At 38.2% G+C, this 26,539-nt stretch overlaps 1 protein-coding gene across 5 annotated transcripts in view; it reads left to right on the plus strand.

Annotated features, from left to right (window-relative positions):
* The window catches only part of mRNA-cap (RNA guanylyltransferase and 5'-phosphatase mRNA capping enzyme), a 548,400-nt gene that overhangs the window by 328,719 nt on the left and 193,142 nt on the right, over window positions 1-26,539 (plus strand). For all 5 annotated transcript variants that reach the window (XM_090376079.1, XM_090376080.1, XM_090376082.1 and 2 more), the window contains one exon: window positions 4,803-4,904. In XM_090376079.1, coding sequence (XP_090232205.1) covers window positions 4,803-4,904 — 102 coding nt within the window. The remainder of the gene's footprint in view (window positions 1-4,802; window positions 4,905-26,539) is intronic.

A 26,539-nucleotide genomic window follows, 5' to 3' on the forward strand; every position in this document is an offset into this window, starting at 1 on the left:
CATTTTGCCACCAGGAAGGAGATCACCTGGAAAGCTTGCCCAAGTGCCCACCTACAAGATGAGGTGTGCCAAAACTAAGGAAGAACCACAGCGAACTTTCATATTTTGTAGTGAATGGTCCCAAGCAAGTTCAGGATCATTAAAAAAAAAAAAAAAAATCTGCACCCTCAGGGCCCCAAACCAAGTGCACCTCCAAAAAAACACAAAGAAGCACCCATGTATATAAAATGTATATATTCATGCATGCAAGAAGGTGGGCAACAATAAACTGAAAAATATACTAGCAAATTGATGTTATATACATATCAAATTAAATAGATTAGTTTGGATAAACTATTCAAAGTTAGTTTTCAAAAAAAATCTGTAAAGTAATATACAAATTATATGTTTATTTTAATTTATACAAGAATAAGACAAATTTACCTCAGTATTGCCCGTAGAACAATTCGATTCAACACTCTCAAAAATTTAAACAAAAATAAAACTATATCAAATGAATTCTCACACCCAAAGAAACAATGATTCAGCGCAACCGGAATCGATGCCCGAGGTGCCCCAACCCGACCCTAAATACATCCAACCACCGATAAGCAACCATGAGTGGAAGAAGACATTATGTCAATTAATAAAATCAAGGGAAAAAAAAATGATTACGACAATGATATAAAATAATTGCGAATTGGCAGAAGCCAGACCAGTGCAAAATGAGGGCTACCTGTGTTTGATAGATGACCTTTAAGCAGAATCATTTTCGTTTTTCAATTTGAGATGACAGGTTTATTTCCAATATCCCATTGGAGGGATTCCTCTAAAATAGGATTAGCTGTGTTTTCTAATTGTGACCGTGAATTGCCAGATAACAGTAAAACAGGTCATCTCCATAAGCTATGGTGGAATAGTTTGGAAATAACTTTAGTAACTAAGAATTTAAAACCAGATTCCAAAAAAAAACTGTTTGATTAGAGAGTGAAAGGTTAAAGCTGCAGTGTCGTATCTATCAGCAAAATAGTTTGAAGCCAATTTAAATAGATTAAGTGCAAGATTTAGAGTATGAAGACTTTCGAGGGCATTACCCCACTGGCTGACCAGGCTAGCCGGGTGGGTAAAGTGCTTGCCTGGCAACCCAAAGGTTGCGGGTTTGAATCCTGCCTCGGGCTTGGATCAGAGTAAATGCAAAAACCTTTGGGAGGTGCATTATGGCCACAGAAGCCGATGCACCAACAACTAACAAAAAAAAAAAAAAAAAAGAAAATTACCCCACTAAAGTGAGTTAAAAGCACCCTTGAAGTCAATGAAACCCCAAGAACATATTTTTGAGATGACTGAGATACAGAATCATAGAGTTTAACAAGTGCATCTTCAGTGCTGTAACCTTGCTGAAAACCGTAAACTGAAAATCATTGATGCGTAATGAAATTAATCTTTCTAATACTTTTCCCCAAATTAGGCAATAAGCTTATAAGATCTGAGAAGTGTAGCCAGCTTACCTGGTTTTAAAAGTATCTTTAGAAAATCAGATTTCCACAACAACAGAAATTGAGAATATTGGAGACATCTGTTGAATAATTGAAGCAGGATAAGGGGAAAATGTGAGTGAACTGTAACAAATTCATTTTCCTTAAGTCTGTACTGGGACAGTGTTTTAATCTAATTTTACTAATAGCTGTGTTGAGTTCCTCTGATGAGAAAGGAGGAACCATAAGAGGAGTGTAATATTTGCCATTGGGCAATCTAATGTCAAGATAAACCAGAAGATTAGAATCAGTGTCATCAAGAAGGAACAAAGCTCCTAAAATTGTGTCAATGGTGGAACTCCAAGAATTGGTTTCAACAGAATTTGAAACAATAGTGTTGTAAATAGTTGAAGAGAAAAGTTTCTCCCTGGCAGTCTTATAAATAACCCCAAGGAGCCTTGTTACAGGTATCAACAACAAAGCTGTGCTAAGTCTCAGTTTTCCTTTGAATATTGATTAGTTAAGAAAAGGAGCAATTACCTCTATGATGTGTTGTTCAACGCTTCTGTGCTGATATTCTCCGTTTATGAATTAACTATACAAATAGCTTGCATGTATTTCTCACACTCACAGACAAAAACAATGATCGAATGCACCCCAGAATTGGAGGCCCACGGACCCCAAAGCCCGACCCCAAATTACGAATCACCAACTTTCAATCTTTGAGTGAAAGACAGTAAGTCCATACTTTAAAAACAAATTAAATGCTTTGAAACCAATTTACATAATGAATCCATTCATTTAACTCTTTTAAAACATAAAACTTTAAAAAAATCCTCTGGACATTAAGAAATTAAAAGAATTTTGATACTTCCTTGAAGCAGACAGGGCTTTTCGATTAGGGTCAAGATCACAAGAAAGTGAAACCCTGGGTATTGCGATGGAATTTATAGCATGGAGATTAGTTGCAACCTTGGCACATGCTCGTGAAGGACCATGCATCTGAGAGGAGGTAGGGGCGACGTACATTGACTGAATTTTGATGAAATTTAATTTCAAGTGTCTCAGCAATTAATAATTTGGTGTAATCATGTTGGATGCTAAGTATTTTTGCTTCGTGGAATAGAAAGATATGGGCTTCACTGATCACATGAAATGCAAGTTCCAAAGCAGAGGAGCGGAATGAAAAGATGGACATTGAATGTTGCTTTATTCTAGTATACAAAGAGTAGATCCTTCTATGAAGAGTTACAATCCTTGCAAGATACATTGTAGACTAAATGATTTAATTGGAATGTGGTAGAGGATTGGACCTTGTGATTATTAAGGCTGCATGTAGTTTCATTGTGGGTGCAGCTATGATTTTGAATCGTGTGTCTTTGAGAATACTATTTAGTTGTTTGAACCATTGTTTAATATATGGTAAAGCAATAAAATATTTTTTTTAATGTTATTATTATTGATGACTGATATGGTATTAAGTAATCTATTTTTTGCTTGTAACCTTATTTTGTTTATAACAGATAAAAAAATAATAATTTTGATACTTTCCTTGTTTCGGGAAAGTATCAAAATTCTTTTAGTTTCTTAATGTCTCAAAGGATTCTTAAAGTTTGTTTTTAATGTTTTAATATTTGTTTTAAGATTTAAACAAATGGATTCATTATGTAAATTGGTTTCAAAGCATATAGTTTTTTTTTAAAGTATGGACTTATTGTCTTTCACTCAAAGATTAGGGTTGGTGATTCAATGTATTTTAGGGTCCGCGGGCCTCCTATTCTGTGGTGCATTCAATAATCATTGATTTTGTCTGTGAGTGTGAGAAATACATGTAAACTATTTGCACAGTTGATTCAACAACGGAGAGTATTAGCACAGAAGTGTTCTATAACACATCATAGAGTTAATTCCTCCTTTTGTTAACTAATTGATATATAACGTAGAATGTATTTGAGCCACTGCAGCTCTGATATCTATTAATTTGAATATTGATGTAATTTTTTTTTTAGAGTAAGACGGTGCTCTCAAAGCTTAGCTACATCAGCATCAGACCAAGAAAGATGCGAACACTGCTGGCCCTATGGGCCCAAAATACCTCCCTGTAGGCAGCAGAGGGTTCAGAAGATTACCAAGGATTAACATTCTGACATGTGGTCTTCTTAGTGGATCTAGAAGCTGCTTTAAGAATGGCATTTTAGACAAAAAGAACAAATTGTAGAGTATCCATGTTTTGACTAGAGATTTAAAAGTTAGTGAACTTTGCATTCAGTATATTAAAAAAGAGATTCAATTTCATTTTATGTAGAGAAAAATCTAGTAAAGGTATGAGGTATACAATGAAAATCAGAGGCAGGAGCAGAGAGAGGATAAAAGACCAGAGCTCTGTGATCAGATTGAGTCCAATCTGCAGAGACCGGTGACAAATAAAAGGAACTCTGGAAGCAATAGTTAAGTCAATATTGGGGATTGAGTGGTTGTGCATGAGTATGTTAAAGGGAAACCTGGTTGATTTTATACTAACAGTGGATGTATAATAATTAAATCATCAATGAGATGGCCATGATGGTCAATTTGGCATTAAGATATGCACAAATCAAAAGTCTGTTAGATCTAAGCAATCAGATAGAATGAGCTAGAGTGGTCAGTAAAGGTTCAGTGTATTCAGTCACAGAACAGTAGGCGGAAAAGATAAAAACAGTGCTAAAAGAACTAGAAACAGAGATGCATGTGATAAATTGTGGACACAGAACATTAACATTTGTAACCTCTAAATCATCATTAATTAAAACAATAGCAATTCTAGGGTGTGGATGCTCAGAGTGAATAACCCATTTAGTAATGAGATGAACTGTCACTTTCCTGCAAAGATAATAAGTTTTTTGTAAATTAAGAATATCTATGGATTTCTCAATGATTTGTCTGAGTTCATCTGCCACAGTTCTAGCGTTAAGCTGAAGACATTTGATAGAATAAGGAGCCTTATAATCATTAAGTATTCATATTATGTGATTATCAGAGTAGGTTTTGTTATCCATAGAAAGTTCTATTTCTTACATTATCTAGGGTTCAAATATATATAAGTAGTTGGTATCAAAGTACTTACTTACAAAGTTACTTACTTTTCCCTTTTGTTAATCACTGAAAAAGAAAAAAATTCAATTAATTGAAATAAATTTGAAGGTGCATAAAATGTGAAGCAGTGTACACGTTAACTAACCTGAACACTGATGTGTAGGGAAAAAATGATATGGGGTGTTTGGTAATCCTGTCACCCATAAAATAAAACTGTACTCAGTTTGAAATTAGCAAAAACCATACATAAAAACTAGTGTTGTTTATATATTACAGTTCTGGATTTCCTGGTTCACAGCCAGTATCCATGGATAATGAAAATATTAATTTCCTTCGCTTGAAGCCATACAAAGTCAGCTGGAAAGCTGATGGTACTCGGTAAGTGTTTTTATAATTTTATTTCATGATTCAAACCTATAGACTCACTTTTAGTGTTAACAAAAAGCATTTTCTGACTTCCCTTCTTTATTATTATTATTAGTAGTAGTAGTGGTGGTATATGATGCACGAAAGCAAGCTTATAAAGCACCATGTCACATGTCCATCCTCTCCATTTCTTTATTCTAGTTCTTCCTAAAATTTATTCAAACTACCCAATTCCACAGCAGCAACAGATGAATGTTTGCTGCAACAATCTCCAAATTTAGTGGGAGAAGACAGGGAGTGGTAATCAATTGACACTGCTCTTCATGGACTAATTTTATTAGTGGAGTCCCCCAGGGTGCAATGTTGGATCCATAGTTGTTTTCTGTATTTATTAATGATATTAATGAAGGTATATCCGGTTTAATGTCCAAGTTTACAGATGATACAAAGGTTGCCAGGTTTGTTAATGACACTAATGACAGTGCACTACTGCAACAGGATCTAGAAAAGTTGAGCAGATGGGCTGAGAGGTGACAACTGAAGTTTAACATTGACAAATGTAACGTATTGCATACATGTAGCAGCAACCTCAGAGTAATGTACCAACTGGGTGATACCGCACTCGGGGTAGTAGAGAATGAAAAGGACCTGGGGTAATTGTGCAGTCAGATATGAAGTTTTCTGAGCAATGCAAAAAGGCTGCAAGAGTAGCTCATGGTGTCTTGTCAATATTATACGGGAATTTTGCTAGCAGAGATAAGGAGGTGATTGTCCCCTTGTATAAGGCAATGGTCAGGCCACACCTTGAGTGCTGCATACAGGTCTGGAGGCCTCATTTTAGAATGGATGTAGAGCTGCTGGAACGAGTACAGAGAAGGGCAACGAGATTAGTGAGTGGAACAAAGGGTTGCTGTTACCAAGAAAGGCTTAAGTTCTGCAAATTGTAGCATCTGGAAACTAGGTGCCTGCAAGGTGTATATAAGGCCTTGAGTGGTTTGAGCAAGCATGCAGAAATTTGTCTTTAGCGAGTGGTTGGTTGATTGCTGGAACAAACTTTGTTGTAGTTTGTTCCAGCAGTTTTAGAAGTTGACAGCTTAAATAAATTCAAGGCAGAACTAGACAAACATTTGGAATGAATGGATGGGTGAAATAGGGAGGTTTTTTTTTTTTTTTTTTTTGCTGATGTTATATAAGCTTGCTTTCTTGCATCATATGCTTCTACTAAAGCTAACCATTGACTGAAGGCAAACTTCTGCATGTCTATCCTGCAACTATCCTTTCTCAATTTGAATTTATGCCCCCTCTTGTGTAGTCTGAACAAGTAGAAGAATGCCATCAACACTGAGCTTACTCAATCCATTGAATACTTTAAAACACCTCAATCATTTGTATATGCCTAGTCTCCAGATGCTGTAGTTTGCAGAACTGAAGCTTTATCTGATTTCCCCTTCTCTGCACTCATACCAGCAGATCTACATCCTTCCTAAAATGAGGCCTCCATACCTGTATGCAGTACTCAAGACCTTTGTTACTCTTTGTTCCTTGAGGTTGTCACATGCATTCTCTCAGATATGCCAGACAAGCTGTACTTGCTACCTGGGTGTCTAAAATGCTGATGGAACTGATATTGAGGTGATATTAAAGTGAAGTGGACCCAATTTCATGACAGCCAAATCCTCTGCTTGCACCAATGCCCAAGCACACTGTGGGTGACCACCCAGGTGTGAACCAAGCAGGGGTCGAGGTGTGGCACCCACACCACATGAACTAATGCCGCCCCTCTGTGTTACCAAGCAATACTAGGTGGTACATGACTGTCATCAACTGGTGCAATACCACCACTTTACTTATTGGAAGATTGAAGTGGTGGAACCCATGTTTAGTCTCCAGAGCTAAGTTCCGGTCAACCCTTCCCCATTTCTTCCACCATGCAGTATTACTGATGACTTTGGTGGTTATTATGAACATCATGGTGAGATGCAGTCTTCCTTACATTTCAAGGGTACAGCTCTGAAACGGTGTTTGCAGGCCGGCCGCTAATTAGCACACTGGAACTAACCTATTGGTAACCTTTTAGGAGGCTTCCGGATCAGCTAGTGTATAATCATGCTACCTCTACTCTGCCAGATAGTGACTGGAGGGAGTCCGAATAGTGTGTATGCAGGGGGGGGCATATTACTTCATACACCATGCCCCCCACACACTTTTTCTTACTATTGAATACACCATGAATTGTCAATCTAATAGAGTAAGCTTATCTGCAAAAAGATCTAAACCTCCCAAACACTTCCTAGTTCATTTCACAAATATACGTGGTCTCAATTCTAATCTCAATGATGTTCATTTCCACTTGCAGTCTGCCAACCCCCCCGTGTACTTTTTCTGACAGAATCTCAGTTATCGGTTGATTCAACTATTGCTCATCTCAATTGCCCAATTTTTTCTTTTTCTTTTTTTTAGTTGTTGGCGCATCTGCTTCTGTGGCCATAATGCACCTCCCAAAGTTTTTTCATTTACTCTGATCCAAGCCCGTGGCGGGATTCGAACCTGCAACCTTTGGGTTGCCAGGTTAGGCACTTTACCCACCCGGCTAGCCCGGTCAGCCAATTGCCCAAACTATTTGCTGTATGATTCCTTTCGCCTCAAAGGTGGTATTTGTGCATATGTCCGTTCTAATATTCCCTGTCAGAAACTTTGTAATTTGGAATCTCTCTACCTCATTTTGTCAAATTCATCTGTTGTCTCTACTTTCCTCCCAGCTCCACTAATCACTTGGAGCTCTTTGACTTTGTCTCTTTACAACTGGACTTTCTCCAGTCCAACTTTCCTTAACAGTGAGGTAATTTTCTTTGGTGATTTAAATGTTCACAACTCCAGTTGGCTTCCGTTTTCTAGTCACACAGACCCAGCTGGTTGAGATACTGAGGCTTTTGCAATTACTAATGACCTTGCACAGATTGTTCATTTACCTACAAGAACAAGAATACCGGACAGTCCTAACCATACAACCAACACGCTTGATCTTTTTCTCACAAACAACCCTTCTAAGTACACAGTCGAAATTAGTGGTTCTTTAGGCACCTCAGATCACAACTTGGTGATTTTCTCTTTTCCAATGGAGCCTTTATCTCATGACTATTCCCAACCTCGTATTGTTTGGCTTTACAAGAATGCAAATGGGATGACCTGCGAGATTTCTTTTCTTCTTTTCCTTGGTTGGATTACTGTTTCAAAACTTTTGATGTCAATGTTTGCTCAGGTCGTGTCAGTGAAATTATTCTTGTAGAATGGAATCCTTTATTCCATACTCCACTCTAAAATTTCGTTCTTTATCTAAAACTTGGTTTTCCAATAAATGTGCTAAGTCTGTTCAAGAGAAGAATGTTGCATGTCTTAATTTTATTTGCTATACTCAATAAAAATATTGCCAAAATTTCAAAAAAAATGGTAATGCTGACAATTAATAAACAGAAATTGAAAAATAATTGTTTAAATTGTGAAATAAAATTAATACCTGTATTTCCCTATATTTTCTTTGTATTACATGTTTTTTTATCCTCTGTTTGCTTTTCCTGAAAAATGAATTAATTCATGATTAATGAATGTTCAGAAGGTTTTGTTTTAATTAACACCAATTTTTTTTTATTTATTTATTTTTTTTGTTTTTTTTTTGATGAAACCCCAAACATGAAAAGTATTAGAACCTATTGTACTTAGTACCACGAACGGGCTGAAGAAAAGTTGATTCTGTGAGTTTGAAACTGAAGAGTAAAAGGATGTTGACTGGTCGGACTGGTTTGGAAGAGAGAGAGAGAGAGAGAGAGAGAGAGAGAGAAGGAATGAGAGAAGCCATTTCAGAAGGACAGCGCCCATGGAAGTATATATAGAAAAGACATTGCAGCAGAAATAGAGTGGAGAAACTCTGTTAGAGATGACTCATTAATTAGCCTAACTGCCCTCTTTTGAATGGAAATTAGAAGCTTGGGAGAGGTTTTGGAGGCACCGCCTCAAATGTGGGAACAATCTTCCATGGTAGCGCAGATTTGCTATTTGTGCAGAGTGAATTGCTGTTTAGAAGAAAAGTAATGGCAGGAGCAAAAGACAACCCAATTTTTTAGATGCACAGGGAGCAATACAGTAAACCCCCGCTATTCGCGGGGGTTACGTTCCTGAGAAATGCCGCAAATACTGAGTTATGGCTCCCATAGTAATAAAGGGGTTCCATTTCAAAGTACAAAATATATAAGAAAAACTAGTCTAAAGTTTTGTCTATATATGTATTATATGTACCTTCATAATATGATTATGTACATAGATAGTACATTGTTAAATGCAAGCATATGGCATCAAAATGAAAATAAGAAACAATTTAATATTAAATGTAATATTTATTAGAAATTTCAAACAAATTTTTCAAACTAGCCCCTTTGCTAGCAAAAAAACCTATCCCCCCCCCCCCCTGTGTTATCGCCAGTTTCACTAAAGTGTTGATAAAGGAGTTTTGCCTTTTCACGAATGATGAGTGAACTTAACGGAATTTTATTTTGAATTCGGTCTTCTATCCACAGATTTAAAGCCTTTTCCATTTTTTCTAATTTAACATCGTGAGTTACAGAGCAAATTTTTGAAGCAATTAGCGCGTTTTTACGGACACTACGACAGATTTTTTCTTCCGATTTCTTGATTGATCGTACCGTTGACTCATTGATTTTATAATGTTTTGCCACTGAGAAGACACTTTCACCATTAGAAATTTTGTCTAATATCTCAATTTTATTCGCTAATGTCATCACCTTCTTTGATCTTTTCACATTTCCCTTCTTATTCGTAGCCATATTTTTGTACGGGGTAGAAAGAACTTGTCCACAATGAAGTCACTTTCTTCCGTTAATATGCTCGAAAAAGTCTGTTTTACACTGCAAAACGGTAGATTTATCACTTTTGTAAGCATATCAATTTATAAATTGATAAATTTATTCAATTTATATGCATATAAATTAAAAGCAAACGACGAAACCTTCCATGACAAGCGCATAACACATACTGAGTAAGGATTAGCGAGAAACATCCACGCTCGCGATTTTGTTACCCCTCTCCTCCACCAACTGAGCGCTGTTTTGACCGGGAAAGATAATTTTAGCCACGCCCATGTTTTTTTATGGCAGAAAATGTTCATGGTGCTTTAAAATTCACAGATCTACCATCACCCTCAGTGAGCAGTCAGAGAGAAAATTGGATAATCAATTACAAAAAACAGTTGGTAAACCATAAGATGGAAGCTTGTTTAGAAGACCTTTATGCCAAACATGATTGAAAGCCTTTGAGATGTCAAGAGCAACTACTTGTGTTTCACCAAACTTTTCCATTGAATTTGTCCATAAATGGGTAACATAGGCCAAAATATCACCAGTGGATCGACACGGACCGAATCCATACTGGCGATCGTTGATCAGATGGAAGGTTTCTAGATAGTTTAAGAGTTGGCGGTTAATTGATTTCTCCTTTACTTTAGCAAGATTAGAAGTAACTGCAAAGGGACAATAATTGGATGGGAGCGATTTGTCACTCTTCTTAGGTAGCGGCTGGATATGAACAAATTTCCATGCAGTAGGAAAAACACCTTTAGAATAAGAAAGTGAAATAAAGGCGACAAAGAACAGGAGTAAGTTCAGAAGTACAGGTTTTGAGAACAAGTTGAGAAATACCATCAGGATCTGGAGCTTTCTTAACATCAAGACTCGTCAGAATTCTTCTGACATACTTTTGACAGAAGGCCACAGCAGGCATTGAATGGGGCGTGCTGGTAAGTGGGAGGTGTTTCACCAGGATCATTGATTAGTTTGAAGAAAAATGGGATGCTAGCATGTCAGCTTTATCCTTGGCCGAAATGAAAATAGAACCATCTGTTTTTGAAAGAGGTGAGAGCTGATATGGGCAAAAGTTGTTGGCAAATAGCTTTAGCAAGAGACCAGAATGCTCGCCTACCATTAGGGCAAGAAGCAAGTTTTCTACTCTCAGCCTGTTCAAAATTTAATTTGGACTGATTAATAACTGCTTTCCAATTCTTGCGTGCTCTGGTGTAAGCAGAAAATGAAACTGAAGAATTGAAAAAAGCAAGGTTTAGATAAAGGACGAGATTTTAAAGTAGAATGCGGAATAAACGATTCCTATTCCTACAAGAATAATTTCACTGACACAATCTGAGCAAACATTGACATCAGAACTTTTGAAACAGTAATCCAACGAAGGAAAAAAAGAAAAGAAATCTTGCAGTCATCCCATTTTGCATTCTTGTAATGCAATAATACGAGGTTGGGAATAGCCATGAGATAAAGGCTCCATTGGAGAAGAGACAATCTCCAAGTTGTGATCTGAGGTGCCTAGAGGACCATTCATTTCGGCCGTGTACTTAGAAGGGTTGTTTGTGAGAAAAAGATCAAGCTTGTTGACTGGGTGATTAGGATTGTCCGGTATTCTGTTAGCTAAATGAACAATCTATGCGAGGTAATTAGTAATTGCTAGAGCCCCAAGATCTCGACCAGCTGGGCCTGTGTGACTAGAAAATGGAAACCACTTGGAGTTGTGAACATTAAAATCACCGAGGAAAATTACCTCACTGTTAGGAAAGTTGATCTGGCAAAAGCCAAGTTGCAAAGAGAGGAAGTCAAACAATTCCAAGTGATTAGTGGAGTTGGGAGATAGGTAGAAACAACGGATGAAATTGACAGAATGAGGTAGAGAGATTTAAAGCCAGAGAAGATCGAAAAGAGGAGATTCCAAATTACCAAGTCTCTGGCAGGGAATATCGGAACAGACATATGCACAAGTACCACCTTTGAGGCGAAAGGAATCATACAGCGAATAATTTGGGCAACTGAGATGAGCAGTGGTTGAATCAACCGGTTACTCAGATTCTGTCAGAAAAAGTACATGGGGTTTGGCAGACTGTAAGTGGAAATTGACATCATTGAGATTAGAAATGAGACCACGTAGATTTGTGAAATGAACTAGGATGTGTTTGGGAGGTTTAGATCTTTTCACAGATAAGTTTTCTCTTAGTTTGACAATTCATGGTGTATAAAATAGTAAGAAAAATTGGGGTGGGGGGCATGCTGTATGAAGAATGAAATTTTTGGAAATGGCATACACATGGTTGCGAAGTTAATTCCACAGTAAAATAAAAAATATTGTAGTAGTAGTGGCATGTGATGCAAGAAAGCATGTGTATGAGCTTATGCAGCATCAGCCAAAAAAAGAAAAAAAAATCACACCATTCCCTCCAAATGCCTGTCCAGTTCCTCCTTAAATTTATTCAACCTATCAACTTCCACAATGACAGATGGAAGTTTGTTCCAGCAATTAACCACCCGCTGGCTAAAGACAAATTTCCACACATCTATTCTACATCTGTCTTTTCTTAATTTGAATTTATGCCCCTTTGGTTCATAAGCTGAACAAGTGGAAGGATCCCATCAGAATTCAGCGTGCTCAACCCATTCAAGGCCTTATATACGTCAATCAGATCACTGCGCAGGTGCCTAGTATCCAGCCACTGCAATTTGCAGAACTTAAGCCTCTCTTGGTAAGAGGATCCCTTCATTCCCCTCACCAATCTTGTTGCCCTTCTCTGTACATGCTCAAGTAAATCTACATCCTTCCTAAAATGAATCCTCCAGACCTGTACGCAGTACTCAAGGTGTGTCCTGACCATTGCCTTATACAGAGGGATAATCACCTCCTTTTCCTGCTAGCAAAATTCCTATATATCATTGACAAAACCCCATGACCTGCCCTGGCAGCCTGTCTGCATTGCTCAGAAAACTTCATATCTGCCTGCACAATTACTCCCAGGTCTTTTTCATTTTGTACCACCTTAAGTGTAGTACCACACAGTTCATACGTTCCTCTGGGGTTACTGCTACCCATATGCAGTACTTTGCATTTGTCAAGGTTAAACTTCAGTTGCTCCTTCTTAGCCCATCTGCCCAAATTATCTAGATCCTGTTGCAGTAGCACACTGCCATTACTGTCATTAACAACCCTGCCAACTTTTGTATTATCTGCAAACTTCGACATTAAGCCTGATATACCTTCATCAGAATCATTGATAAATATACAAAACAACAGTGGATCCAACACTGAACCCTGGGGGACTCCACTAATAACATTAGTACACGAAGAGCAGCACCCATTGATTACCACCCTCTGTCTTCTCCCACTTAACCTTTTATCCCTTGTAGCAACTTACCTTAATACCATTCTGCTCCAATTTGTACAATACTCTTTCATGTGCAACAGTGTCAAAAGCTTTCCTGAAATCCAAATAGATGATATCAAAATTATTTTTTACGTACAGTTGCTTTGTAACCACATCAGAATATCCTATCAAATTTGTCAGACAAGACTTTCCCTTAACAAACCCATGCTGTGTCTGAATTATTGCTGCAGTCTTGTCTAGATGCTCCTGCAATGTATCTTTAACCAGTGACTCCATTATTTTACCCGGAACAGAAGTTAAACTAACTGGTCTGTAATTACTCGTGTCACCCTTCGATCCCCCTTTGTGAATTGGGGATACATTTGCACATCTTCAGTCCGTGGGAACCTCCCCTGAGTCCAAGGATGCTCTCATAATTATGGCCAAGGGTTTGCTTAGTTGCTTTGCCGCCTCCTTTAATATAACTGGATAGATCCCATCCACCCCAGGTGCTTTTCTTATGTTTAACTTCAAAAATTTCTCCTCCATTTTGCTCTCAGTTATTACAAAATCATTAAGTATCCTGCTACAATTTGATAACCTTCTGCCATTTCCAAACCTTAATAACTCCTCGTGTGTGAATGTAGATGCAAAATACTCATTCAGTTTGTTTGCTATCTGGGCAGGATCATCAACAGTCGATCCATCGATATCAAGTGGACCAATCAGATTCATCCCCTTCCTTTTAGATTTTATATAAGTAAAGAAATCCTTGCTGTTTTTCTTAGCATCTTTTGCCAAGGGTTTCTCGTAATCTGCCTTCGCCTGCCTAATCTCCTTTGTGACCTGATTACAGACTGGCTTATGCATGCCATGCATTTTCTTCTCTGTTAAGAGTCTCATTAGTTCATTTGATAACCATTTAGGCCTAAACCATGAATAATATTTCTTAATAGGTATGAAACTTTTAGTAGCTTCCACGATTAATTCCTTGAATGCTTCCCACTTAGAATTTACTGTTGGTAACATCGTCAGTTTATCCCATTGTACAGAATTTAAAAACTTTCTGAGACCACTGTACTCACCTTTACGGTAGCAAAAAGCTTTTCATTTACCCCTGATGGTAATTATAACTTTAAGTAAATCCCACATCAGTACACTGTGATCATTTTGGAAATAAGTTCCATTGATAACTTATTTCCATTGTGGAAATAAGTTCGCAATCGTGATGGCGTGTCTGCATTATTATTAGAGTACCTGCCCACCATTGAGTGAGCCAACAAGCTCTGAAATGCATCTGGGTGGGTGGTTGTGCCCACCTGGTATCTTGTTGTGAAGGTTGCCACAATATGAGATAAAATCAAACTATGGTGTATTTACACCGATATTATATAATATGGTAAGAATATACCCAGATCTTTGACATAACGTGGCTTCGACAATGCCCCCTGCATACACACTACTTGGACTCCTTCCAATCACTATCTGGAAGGTTAGAGGCAGAAAGATTATACACTAGCTGATCCGGAAGCCTCCTAGAGAGTCACCAGTAGGTTCGGTCAAGTGAACTAACTAGCAGTGGCCTGTGAACACCGTTTTAGAGTTATACCCTTGAAATGTAAGGAAGTTTTGGTCTCGCCATAGTGTGTATCCTAACTTCAAAAGGCATCAGTCATACAGCATGATGGAAGAGATGGGGGGGGTTGACAGTAACTTAGCTCTGGAGACTAAACATTGGTTCCACTACTTCAAGCCTCCAATAAGCAAAGTGGTAGTATTGCACCTGTTGATGAGAATCATTTGCCAACTAGTATTGCCTGGTAAAACAGGGGCAGCATTCTCCGTGTGGTGTGTGCACCACATCTCGACCCCTGCTTAAGTTGGTTCACACCTGGGTAGTCACCTACAGTTTCCTTGTTCCATGGGGCTTATACCCAGGATTACTATCAGTCCCACCATGACAAAAGTGCAAGCACAGGATTTGGCTGTCACTTGACTTGAGTGATTTGTCCATTACTTTGGGAAGACTAGAAGTCCAGTGGGATGTATTTTTCACCATTTATAGGAACTGGCTCGATTTCCAAGCGTAAGGAGAGTTGCTAGAATGAGTACAAAGAAGAGCAACAAGACTGGTGAGGGGAACTAAAAAATACTGTTCAAGGTTGAGGCCTAAATGGATGTCAGATGAACTAATGAGGCTCGTGGCAGAGAAGAAAATTTTTTGGATGCATATAAATTATCTGGCGACACAGAGAAGAACACTTTTGGAATAAGAAAGTGAAAAAAAAGGCAACAGAACAGGAGTAAGCTTAGAAGCACAGTGTTTGAGAACAAGTGTAGAAATACCATCAGAACCTGGAGCTTTCTTAGCATCAAGGCTGGACAAAATACTTTTGACGGAAGACCACAGGATGCATTAAATGGAGTATACTGGGAATGGTGGGAGGAGGTTTACTCAAATCATCAATATACGATTTGGAAGAAAAATAGGATGCTAACAGGTCAGCTTTATCTTTGACCGAAGTGGAAATAGAACCAGCTTGTTTTGACAGGTTTGGGAACAGAGATGGGCAAAAGTTGCGGCCAATAACTTTGGCAAGAGAACAGAATGCTCGACTACCATTTATACAAGAAGCAAGTTTTCTACTCTTAGCCTGATTGAAATATAATTTGGACTGTTTGATAGCTACTTTGCAATTATTGCAAGCTTGGATATAGGTTGAAAATGTTGGAAATTTAGATACAAGCCAGTTGGAATATGCAACATTCATATTTTGAACAGCATTAGCATATTTATTGGAAAACCAAGGTTTAGATAAATGATGTGATTTTAAGGTGCAGTGTGGAATAAAGGATTTCGTCCCTACAAGAATAATTTCACTGACACGATCTGAGCAAATGTTGAAATTGGAAGATTTGAAACAGTAATTCGACCAAGGAAAAGAAGAGAAGAAATCTCGCAGATCGTCCCATTTTGAATTTTTGTAAGGCCAAACAGCACGAGGTTGAGAATGGCTTCAATAGAAAGGCTTCATTGGAGAAGAGATCATGACCAAGTTGTGATCTGAGGTGCCTAACTACCACTCACCTTGATCATGCACTTAGAAGGCTTTTTTTGTGGGACAAAGGTCAAGCTTGTTGGTTGCATGGTTAGAACTGTGTTGTATTCTGGTAGGTAATTGAACAATCTGTGTGAGGTCATTAGCATTAACAGAGGCATACGATGCAAGAAAGCAAGCTTATACAGCATCAGTCAAAAAAAAAAAACCTCACATTTCATCCCTCCATTTGTTCCAAATGCCTGTGCAACTCATCCTGGAACTTATTTAAGCTATCAACTTCCACAACAAAGGATGGAAATCTGTTCCACCAATCAACCACCCACTGGCTAAAGGCAAAAATCTCCACATCTGTTCTACAACTATCTTTCCTTAATTTGAATCTATGCCCCCTCAGGTCTTAATCTGAGCAAGAGGAAGAATCCCATCAGCATTCAGCTTGCTCAACCGAATCAAGGACTTATACACTTCAATCAGATCACCTCACAGGTGCTTACTCTCCAGGTGCTGCAGTTTGCAGAACTTAAGCCTTTCTTGGTAAGAGCACCTGTGCTCTGTGTCGCCAGATAATTTATATGCATCCAAAAAATTTTCTTCTCTGCCACGAGCCTCATTAGTTCATCTGACATCCATTTAGGCCTCAACCTTGAACAGTATTTTTTAGTTCCCCTCACCAGTCTTGTTGCTCTTTTTTGTACTCATTCTAGCAACTCTACATCCTTCCTAAAACGAGCCCTCCAGACCTGTACACAGTACTCTAGGTGTGACCTGACCATTGCTTTGTAGAACGGGATAATCACCTCCCTGTCCCTGCTAGCAAAATTCTTATATCTTTGACAAGACTCCATGACTTGCCCTGGCAGCCCGTCTGCACTTCTCACGAACTTCATATTTGACTGCACAATTACCCCCAGGTCTTTTTCACTTTCCACTTCCTTGAGTGTAGTACCACACAGTCGGTACATTTCTCTTGTGTTATTGCTACCCATATGCAGGACTTTGAATTTGTCAATGTTAAACTTCAGTTGCCACTTCTCAGCTCATTTGCCCAACTTATCTAGATCCAGTTGGAGTAGCATACTGTCTCTACTGTCGTTAAGAACTCTGCCAACTTTTGTATCATCTGCAAACTTGGACTTCAATCCAGATATACCTTCATCAATATCATTGATGAATACACAAAACAACAATGGGACCAGCACCGAACCCTGGGTAACTCCACTAATAACATTTGTCCGAGAAGAGCAGTGTCCATTGATTACCACTCTCTGTCGTCTCCCACTCAGCCATCCCTTTATCCATTGTAGCAACTTACCCTTAATACCATACCTCTCTAATTTGTACAGCAGTCTTCCATGTGTAACAGTATCAAAAGCTTTCCGGAAATCCAAGTATATGATATCAAAATTATTTTTGACATTCTGTGCCTTTGTGACCACATCATAGAATACAATCAAATTGGTCAGACAAGACCCATGCTGTGTCTTACTGCAGTCTTGTCTAGATGAACCTGCAATGCTTCTTTTTTTTTTTTTTATGTGAACCCCAAACACAAGAGGTATTAGAACCTATAGTACTTAGTACGATGCTTGGGTTGGAGGTTGAGAAGACAAAAGAAGATATTTGTTGACATTGGACTTGAACTTCTGTAGATTTTAATTTTCAGGAAATACGTATGAAGGAAGGTTGTTCCAAAAAACAGCAGTTGAATGAATAAATGAGGAAGATGAAAAGTTGGTTCTGTGGGTTTGAAGTTGGACAGTAAATGGATGTTGGCTGGTGGCGGTACATGTTCAGACTGTTTTGAAAGAGAGAGTGGGAATTATAGAAGCCAATTCAGAAGGACAGTGCCCATGGAAGTATCTGTAGAAGAGGCATGCAGCAGAAACAGTATGTCTATGAGAAAGCGAGTGGAGAGACTCTGTGTTAGAGATGAATCATTAATTAACCTAACTGCCCTCTTCTGAATGGAACCAAGAAGCATGAGAGAGGTTTTGGGCGCACCACCCCAGATGTGGGAACAATATTCCATGACAGGCCGGATTTGCGATTTATACAGAGTGAACAGCTGTTTGGAAGAAAAGTAACGGCGAGAGCGAAAGAGAAAACCAAGTTTTTTTAGATGCAGAGGAAGCAATATTTGTAATGTTCTTGTGCCAAGAGAGAGATTAGAAGTCAGGGTAATCCCCAAAAGAGATATATCATTTTGCCTAGAAATCAGAGTGTCACTAAAGATAAGCATAGGAGCAGAAGAATCCTTTTTGCGAGATATAAGACAAGACTGAGTTTTAGAAGGGTTGAAATCCACTAAGTTGTCTTTGCCCTACTGGAGAATTACCTGAAGATCGGTATTTAAGGAATTGGTAGCAGATTTTCGAGAAGTTGAAGCTGATTGAGCAGGACAAGGTTTCTCAAAATGGAAAGTGGAATGCAATGTGCTATCATCGGCAAAACTATGGATAGGATTTCTAGTCAATGGAAGAAGGTCATTAATATACAAGAGGAAAAGATTGGGGGAAAGAACTGTACTTTGGGGGACACCGGCATTAGTGGAGAAGTTAGAAGACAGAGAGCCATCTACCATCACCCTCAGTGAGCGATCAGAGAGAAAACTGGATAACCAATTACTAAAAACAGTTGGCAAACCATAAGATGGATGATTGTTTAGAAGACCTTTATGCCAAACACGATCAAAAGCCTTTGAGATGTCAAGAGCAACTACTTGTGTTTCACCGAACCTTTCCATTGAATTAGTCCATAAATGGGTAACATAAGCCAGAATATCACCAGTGGATCGACACTGATGGAATCCATACTGGCGATCGTTGATCAGATTGATTGATTAATTTGGTAGTTGTTGGCGCATCAGCTTCTGTGGCCATATTGCACCTCCCAAGGTTTTTGCAGTACTTTGATCCAAGCCCGAGGCGGGAATCGAATCCGCGACCTTTGGGTTGCCGGGCAGGTACTTTACCCACTCGGCTAGCCCAGTCGGCCGTTGATCAGACGGAAGGTTTCTAGTTAGTATAAGAGTAGAAGTAATTGCAATGGGACGATAATTGGATGGGAGGAATTTGTCACCCTTTTTAGGAACTGGCTGGATATGAGCAAATTTCCAAGCAGAAGGAAAAACACTTTTGGAATAAGAAAGTGAAAAAAAAAAGCGGCAGAGAATAGGAGTAAATTCAGGAGCACAGGTTTTGAGAACAAGTGGAGAAATACCATCTGGACCTGGAGCTTTCTTAGCATCAATATTCATCAAAATCCTTCTGATATCCTTTTGACAGAAGACCACAAGGGAGGCATTGAATGGTGATTGTTGGGAATGGTGGGAGGTGTTTTACCAAGATCATTAATACATGAGTTTGAAGAAAAATGGGATGGTAGGAGGTCAGCTTTATCCTTGGCTGAAGTGACAACAGAACCATCTGGTTTGGACAGAGGTGGGAGCAGAGATGGGCAAAAGTTGCGGCCAATAGCTTTGGTAAGAGACCAGAATGCTTGGCTACCATCAGGGCAAGAAGCAAGTTTTCTACTCTCAGCCTGTTCAAACTCAAGTTTGGACTGATTAATAACTGCTTTACAATTGTTGCGAGCTTTGGTGTAGGCAGAAAATGAAACTGAAGAATTAGAAAGAAGCCAATTACAATATGCAATATTCTTCTCTTAAACAGCCTTAGCACATTTATTGGAAAACCAAGGTTTAGATAAAGGACGAGATTTTAAAGTGGAGTGTGGGATAAAGGATTCCATTCCTGCAAGAATAATTTCACTGACACGATCTGAGCAAACGTTGACATCAGAAGTTTTGAAACAGTAATCCGACCAAGGAAAAGAAGAAAAGAAGAGTCACAGGTTATCCCATTTTGCATTCTTGTAAAGCCAAACAACATGAGGTTGGGAATAGCCATGAGATAAAGGTTCCATTGGAGAAGAGGCAATCACCAAGTTGTGATCTGAAGTGCCTAAAGGACCTCTCACTTCGACCTTGTACTTAGAAGGGTTGTTTGTGAGAAAAAGATCAAGCGTATTGGCTGTATGATTAGGATTGTCCGATATTCTTGTAGGTAAATGAACAATCTGTGCTAGGTCATTGGCAATTGCAAAAGCCTCAGCATCTCGACCTGCTGGGTTGGTGTGACTAGAAAACGGAAGCCAGCTGGAGTTGTGAAAGTTAAAATCACCAAGGAAAATCTTTAACCAGTGACTCCATTATTTTCCCTGGAATACAAGTTAAACTAACAGGTCTATAGTTACTTGTGTCACCTTTTGAACCCCCTTTGTGAATTAGTGATACATTTGCACACTCCAGTCCGTGGGGACCTACCCTGAGTCCAAGGAAGCTCTCATTATTATGGCTAAGGGTTTACTTACTTACTTTGCTGCCTTCTTTAATATAACTGGATAGATCCCGTCCACTCCAGGTGCCTTCCTTATGTTTAAATTCAACAATTTCTCCTCCACTTGTCATCCCATCTATGTTAATTGGCCCAATCTGATTCAACCCTTTCCTTCTAGAGTTTTCATAAGTAAAGAACTCTTTGCTGTTTTTCTTTGCATCCTTTGCCAAAGATTTCTTGTACTCTGCGTTCGCCTGTCTAACATGCTTTGTGACTTGATTACAGACTAGTTTATATCTGCCATAGACTTCTGTGTCGCCTGAATTTATATGCATCCTATACATTTTTTCTTCTCTGCCACGAGTCTAATTAGTTCATCTGACATCCATTTAGGTCTCAACCATGAACAGTATTTTTTTGTTGATGTGAAAAGACTAGTAGCCTCCAAAATTACGTCCCTTAAGGACGTAATTTTGAATTATAGAAATAATTTAGAAATATTTAGAATTCAACCTTAGTAGCATCATCAGTTTATCTCACTGTACAGAATTTAAAAACTGTCTGGGAACCGTGTAATCACCTTTACAAAAGCAAAAGTCCTTCCCTGTATCCTTGATGGTAGTTACATCTTTATGTAATTCTCATATCAGTACATGGTGATCGCTGTCACCCAGTGGTTCCTTTATCTGCAAATTCTTAATGCATGAATAATCATTGCTGGTAATCAGATCAAGGGTATTACTCCCTCTGGTTGCCCCTCAATCATGCTGCTGTAGAAAACATTCATCCAATAAATCTAAAAAAGTCTTGCTAGTGTGCAAGTGACCAACTCATATATTCTACTCAAAATGTGGAAAGTTAAAATCCCCCATTATGGGATGTTCTGATTTACTGGCCCACTATTTCTCTGCATAATTGCTCATTATACTCATCAGATTCATTAGGCCTGTAACACACACCTACTCTCATTTTTCCTTTCTCAGTGCTTATGTCACACCAAACAGACTCAAAATTGCATTATCCACCAACATCAATTGGTTGCACTTCCTTAGTTTTTGTGTTTCTTAAATAACAGTATAACCCCTCCTCCCTTCCTGTCCTGTTTGTCCTTTCTGTACACATTTTACTCCCCAAATTCCAATTCTGCACTGCTTATATCTGTGTGATACCACGTCTCTCTCATATCCCAACAATATCTGCCTTTGATGTCTTGACTAGCACTTCATGGTCATAAAATTTATTAACTATACTCCTAGCATTTGTATACATGCAAGTATACATTCACCTGTTTCTACTCTTAGTTATGCTAACACAGCCCATGTATTTATTTGTTCCACTATGACTCCCAACAGTCCTGGAAATCTCATTTGGTTTGCTTTCCATGCTGCTGCTCATTCTAATAGAAGCAGTGGAAGAATCACTTTTGCCTCTGCCTGCAGCCACTGTTAACCATTTTTCTGTGTATCCCCCAAGGGGGGGATACACAGAAAAATGGTTAACAGTGGCTACTCCAACTGGATCTAGATAATTTGGGCAAATGGGCTGATAAGTGGCAACTGAAGTTTAATCTTGACAAATGCAAAGTACTGCATTTGTCAAGGTTATTGGGTAGCAATAACTGAAGAGAAACGTACCAACTTTGAGGTACTACACTCAGGGAAGTGGAAATTGAAAATGACCTGAAACAATTATGCAGTCAAACATGAAGTATGCTGAGCAGTGCAGACGGACTGCCAGGGTAGGTCATGGAGTCTTGTCAATGATATATTGGAATTTTGCTAGCAGGGATGGGGAGGTGATTATCCCCTTGTATAAGGCAATGGTTAGGCCCCACCTAGAGTACTGTGTATAGGTCTGGAGGCTTCATTTTAGGAAGGATGTAGAGTTGGTAGAACAAGTACAGAGAAGGGGGAACAAAGGGGTACTCTTACCAAGAAAGGCTTAAGTTCTGCAAATTGCAGTGCTTAGAGAGTAGGCACCTGTGGGGTGATCTGATTGAGGTGTATGAGGCCTTGAATGCTGGTGGGATTGTTCCTCTTGCTCAGATTAAGAACCTGAGGGAGCACAGATTCAAATTTAGGAAAGACAGTTGTAGAATAGATGTGTGGAAATTTGCCTTTAACCGGCAGGTAGTTGATTGGTGGAACAGGCTTCTATCTTTTGTTGTGGAAGTTGATAGCCTAAATAAATTTAAAGCTAAACTTGAGCTGGTCAGGCATTTGGAATGAATGGAGGGGTGTTTTTTTTTTTTTTTTGGCTGATGTTGCATAAGCTTGCTTTCTTGCATCATATGTCTCTATTAATGCTAAATGTTTGTTTACAGTAATCATGAAATACTATGATATACATTAAACTGAAATGAAAATAAAAATTTTTGAAGGTGTGTGTTCCACAATATTTTTTGGAATTTTCACCTTCAGTGTCGTTTTTAATCTTGGGCATGTGGTAACCCTAAGTATACTAAATAAATCTGATGAATTTGAAGTATTGGATAAGTCATGAAATGTTAAACATTCTAGAGAATCAGAAACATGGTAGTACTTAGGCATAGGGATTGTTGAATTTGAATATGGTGAGCACAGTTTATACAGAAAGGGCATGATTTGTGTGTGCGGGGGAATTATGCTCTTTGTTACGAAGCACAAAGAATCTAAGGCAGTACACCCAGTTGACATGGGTGACCAGTGCAACATTAAATCAGTGTGGTATGACAAAAGTATTAGTGGGGGAAAACAGGAGTAGGAGTATGTTATAAGCCAAATAACTGTGTTGATTATAACAACTACACACACAAACAGAATGGACCAGGAAATCAGAATATCTTATAATGGAAAATTATAACTTTGAAGATTGAAAGCTTGAACTTGTGGTTTTACCCCTTACACAATAGCAGAACTTTTGTGGATTTATTGGATGACTGGGTTCTACAGCAGCATGTTAAAGAGGCCGCAGGAGAAAACAGTATTTTTAATCTGATTATCAGCAGCAAATCTTCATCCATTAAGAATCTCCACATAAAGGAATGACTAGGTGGCTGTGTTCATAATATACTGATGTGAGATTTAATTAAAGATGTAGCTATTATCAAGGCTAAAGGGAAGGGGTTTTGCTTTTGTAACAGTGACTGTGTAGATCTTAGATAGGTTTAAATTATTTTCAACTGATGACGTTACCCACTGCAAATTGTGATTGGGAGGCATCCAGAGAAGTAATTATAACTACTAAGCTTTTTATATCCAATAAGAAACTGTGTGAGGTTGAGACCTAAATGGATGTTAGATGAACTGATGAGACTAGTAGCAGAGAAGAAAAATGATTGGGACAATTAAAATTTTTAGGGGAGACAGAAACCTACCGTAAGTACACAGTAGTCTGCAATCAAGTCACTAAGTGGGTTATGCATGCCAGAGCAGATTATTGAAAATCTTTGGCCTAAGAATGCAAAGAAATGTAGCAGATAATTCTTTGCTTATGTTAACACTAATAGGAAAGGGATAAACCACATTGGCCCACTAGATACGAATGACAACCTGGAAAAACATCTTGTATCTCTATTCACACATGAATATTTTGGGAACTGTGCTTGTTGTCAAGATATCACATATAATTCTCTGAATGAAATAAAATATTAATTCTCGATTAATAGAATAGTCACAGCAAACAGTAATGCTTCAGTGATTTTTAATGTAGACTGAGCCCTTCTCAACTCTGTTAAAGCAATGAGTATTTATTTATTAAAAATTCTCATAAACATGCCATAGAATAATTAATAATGTACTGGTCTTTTGTAACAAATTTACTGTGGCTCCTGTGTTCAACACAGGTGTAAAATTCTTAGTTTCAGAGTTGCTTTCTACAAGATATGTTCAAATAAGAGGACGTTACCCATTTTGCTCTCTTAAAAAAAAAAAAAAAAAAACTGTTTTGTGATTACAAAATGAAGGCGTTAAAAAACATATATTAAAAGACAGATATGCAACTAATAATGAGGTACTGTAACATCTTTTAGAAACAAAAGGTATTTTCTGATTTATAGAATGGCTTATTCTAATGATTCTAGCTAATTTTAAGAATAGTTAGATCGACATTCTAGTCACGAAGGAAGGTGCGGAAGCATGGGCTTCAAGCTCATGACTGCCAAATACAGTTAACCATTGTATTCGTTTTCAGAATAATTTATATCAACTTCTTTGACCTAGTGGTTGTGCCAGAATATAAACAAGAACATAATGCTTCATGCATTTTCTAAAATCATCACGTTAACCTTTACTCACATTTACATTATCTTCATTATTAAAATCTTGTCATTAGTTGAAAAGTGAAATCTTATTCAAAGAAGATTTTTTCATCCAAAAAATAATAACTTGGTTAAAATATTAAGTTTTTCCCAGTGAATAATCTTCTTCTAACATTACATTCTGAATGTACAAACATATGTCCGACAAAATTTTGAACTTGTTTGAGAATAAGTTTAATATGTTTCGTACCTTCATATGTTTTATATCTTTATAACTTCATTATTATAGGAAGGTATAAACATATGGAAGTTTATTTGTGAAGTTCCATGTAACCATTATAGAAGATTAATTTTTAAATTTAATTTTTATTAAAAGCTTCTGATGCTATTTTGTGGTTTTTTTTTGTTTTTTTTTGCAGATATATGTGAAATTATAGTTAAATGATTTTGTGATAATTGAAAAGAAAGTGTAAGAGAAATTGTTGAAGCTAAAAGTAAATGGGGCAATTGGAGCAACTAAAAGCTGCACAAGAGGCAGTGACATAGCCAGGGGGAGCAAATGCTCCCCCTATCATATGATGAAAACTATAAAAAAAAAATAACATTCAAACAAACAACCGGCACCTATTTTATCCCTTTAGCATTAGTAGAGGCATTTGATGCAAGAAAGCAAGCTTTTGCAGCATCAGCCAAAAAAAAAAATAATAATAAATAAATAATAATAATAATAAATAAATAAATAAAAATAACCACTTCCACTTCACCCCTCTTGTTTGTTCGAAATACCTGTCCAGCTGAGCCTTAAACTTATTTAGGCTATCAACTTCCACGACAAGGGATGGAAGTCTGTTCCACCAACCAACCACCCGCTGGCTAAAGGCAAATTTCCTCACGTCTATCCTACATCTGTCTTTCCTCAATTTGAATTTATGCCCTCTCAGGTGATTATTCTGAGCAAGAGGAAGAATCCCATCAGCATTGAGCATGCTCAAACCATTCAAGGCTTTATACACCTCTATCAGATCACCTCGCTGGTGCCTAGTCTCCAGACTCTGTAATTTGCAGAACGTAAGCCTTTCTTCGTAAGAGCACTCCTTTGTTCCATTCACTAATCTTGTTGCCCTTCTCTGTACTCATTCCAGCATCTCTACATCCTTCTTAAAATGAGGCCTCCAGACCTGTAGACAGTACTCTAGGTGTGGCCTGACCATTGCCTTATACAAGGGAATAATCACCTCCGTATCCCTGCTAGAAAAATACCTATATATCATTGACAATACACCATGAGCTACTCTTGCAGCCCGTCTGCACTGCTCAGAAAACTTCATATCTGCCTGCACAACCACCCCCAGGTCCCTTTAATTCTCTGCTACTGTCAGTGTAGTACCACAGAGTTGATACGTTGCTCTTGGGTTGCTGTTTCTCATATGTAGTACTTTACATTTGTCAATGTAAAGCTTTATTTGCCACCTCTCAGCCCATCTGCTCAACCTTTTCAGATCCTGTTGCAGTAGCATAGTGTCAGTAGTGTCCTTGACAATCCTGACAACCTTCGTATTGTCTGCAAACTTGGACATTAAGCTTGATATACCATCATCAATATCATTTATAAATTCAGAAAACAATAATGGACCCAATACTGAACCTTGAGGGACTCCTCTAATAACACTAGTCCACGATGAGCAGTGTCCATTGATTACCACTCTGTCTTCTCCCTCTCAACCACCCCTTTATCCATAGCAGCAATTTGCCTCCAATGCCACACTGCTCCAATTTGTGCAGCAGTCTTCCCTGTGCCACAGTATCAGAAGCCT

Source organism: Mastigoproctus giganteus, chromosome 6 (assembly GCF_048544385.1).
Source record: "Mastigoproctus giganteus isolate SK-2022 chromosome 6, ASM4854438v1, whole genome shotgun sequence".
In the NCBI taxonomy this organism is placed as follows: Eukaryota; Metazoa; Arthropoda; class Arachnida; order Uropygi; family Thelyphonidae; genus Mastigoproctus; species Mastigoproctus giganteus.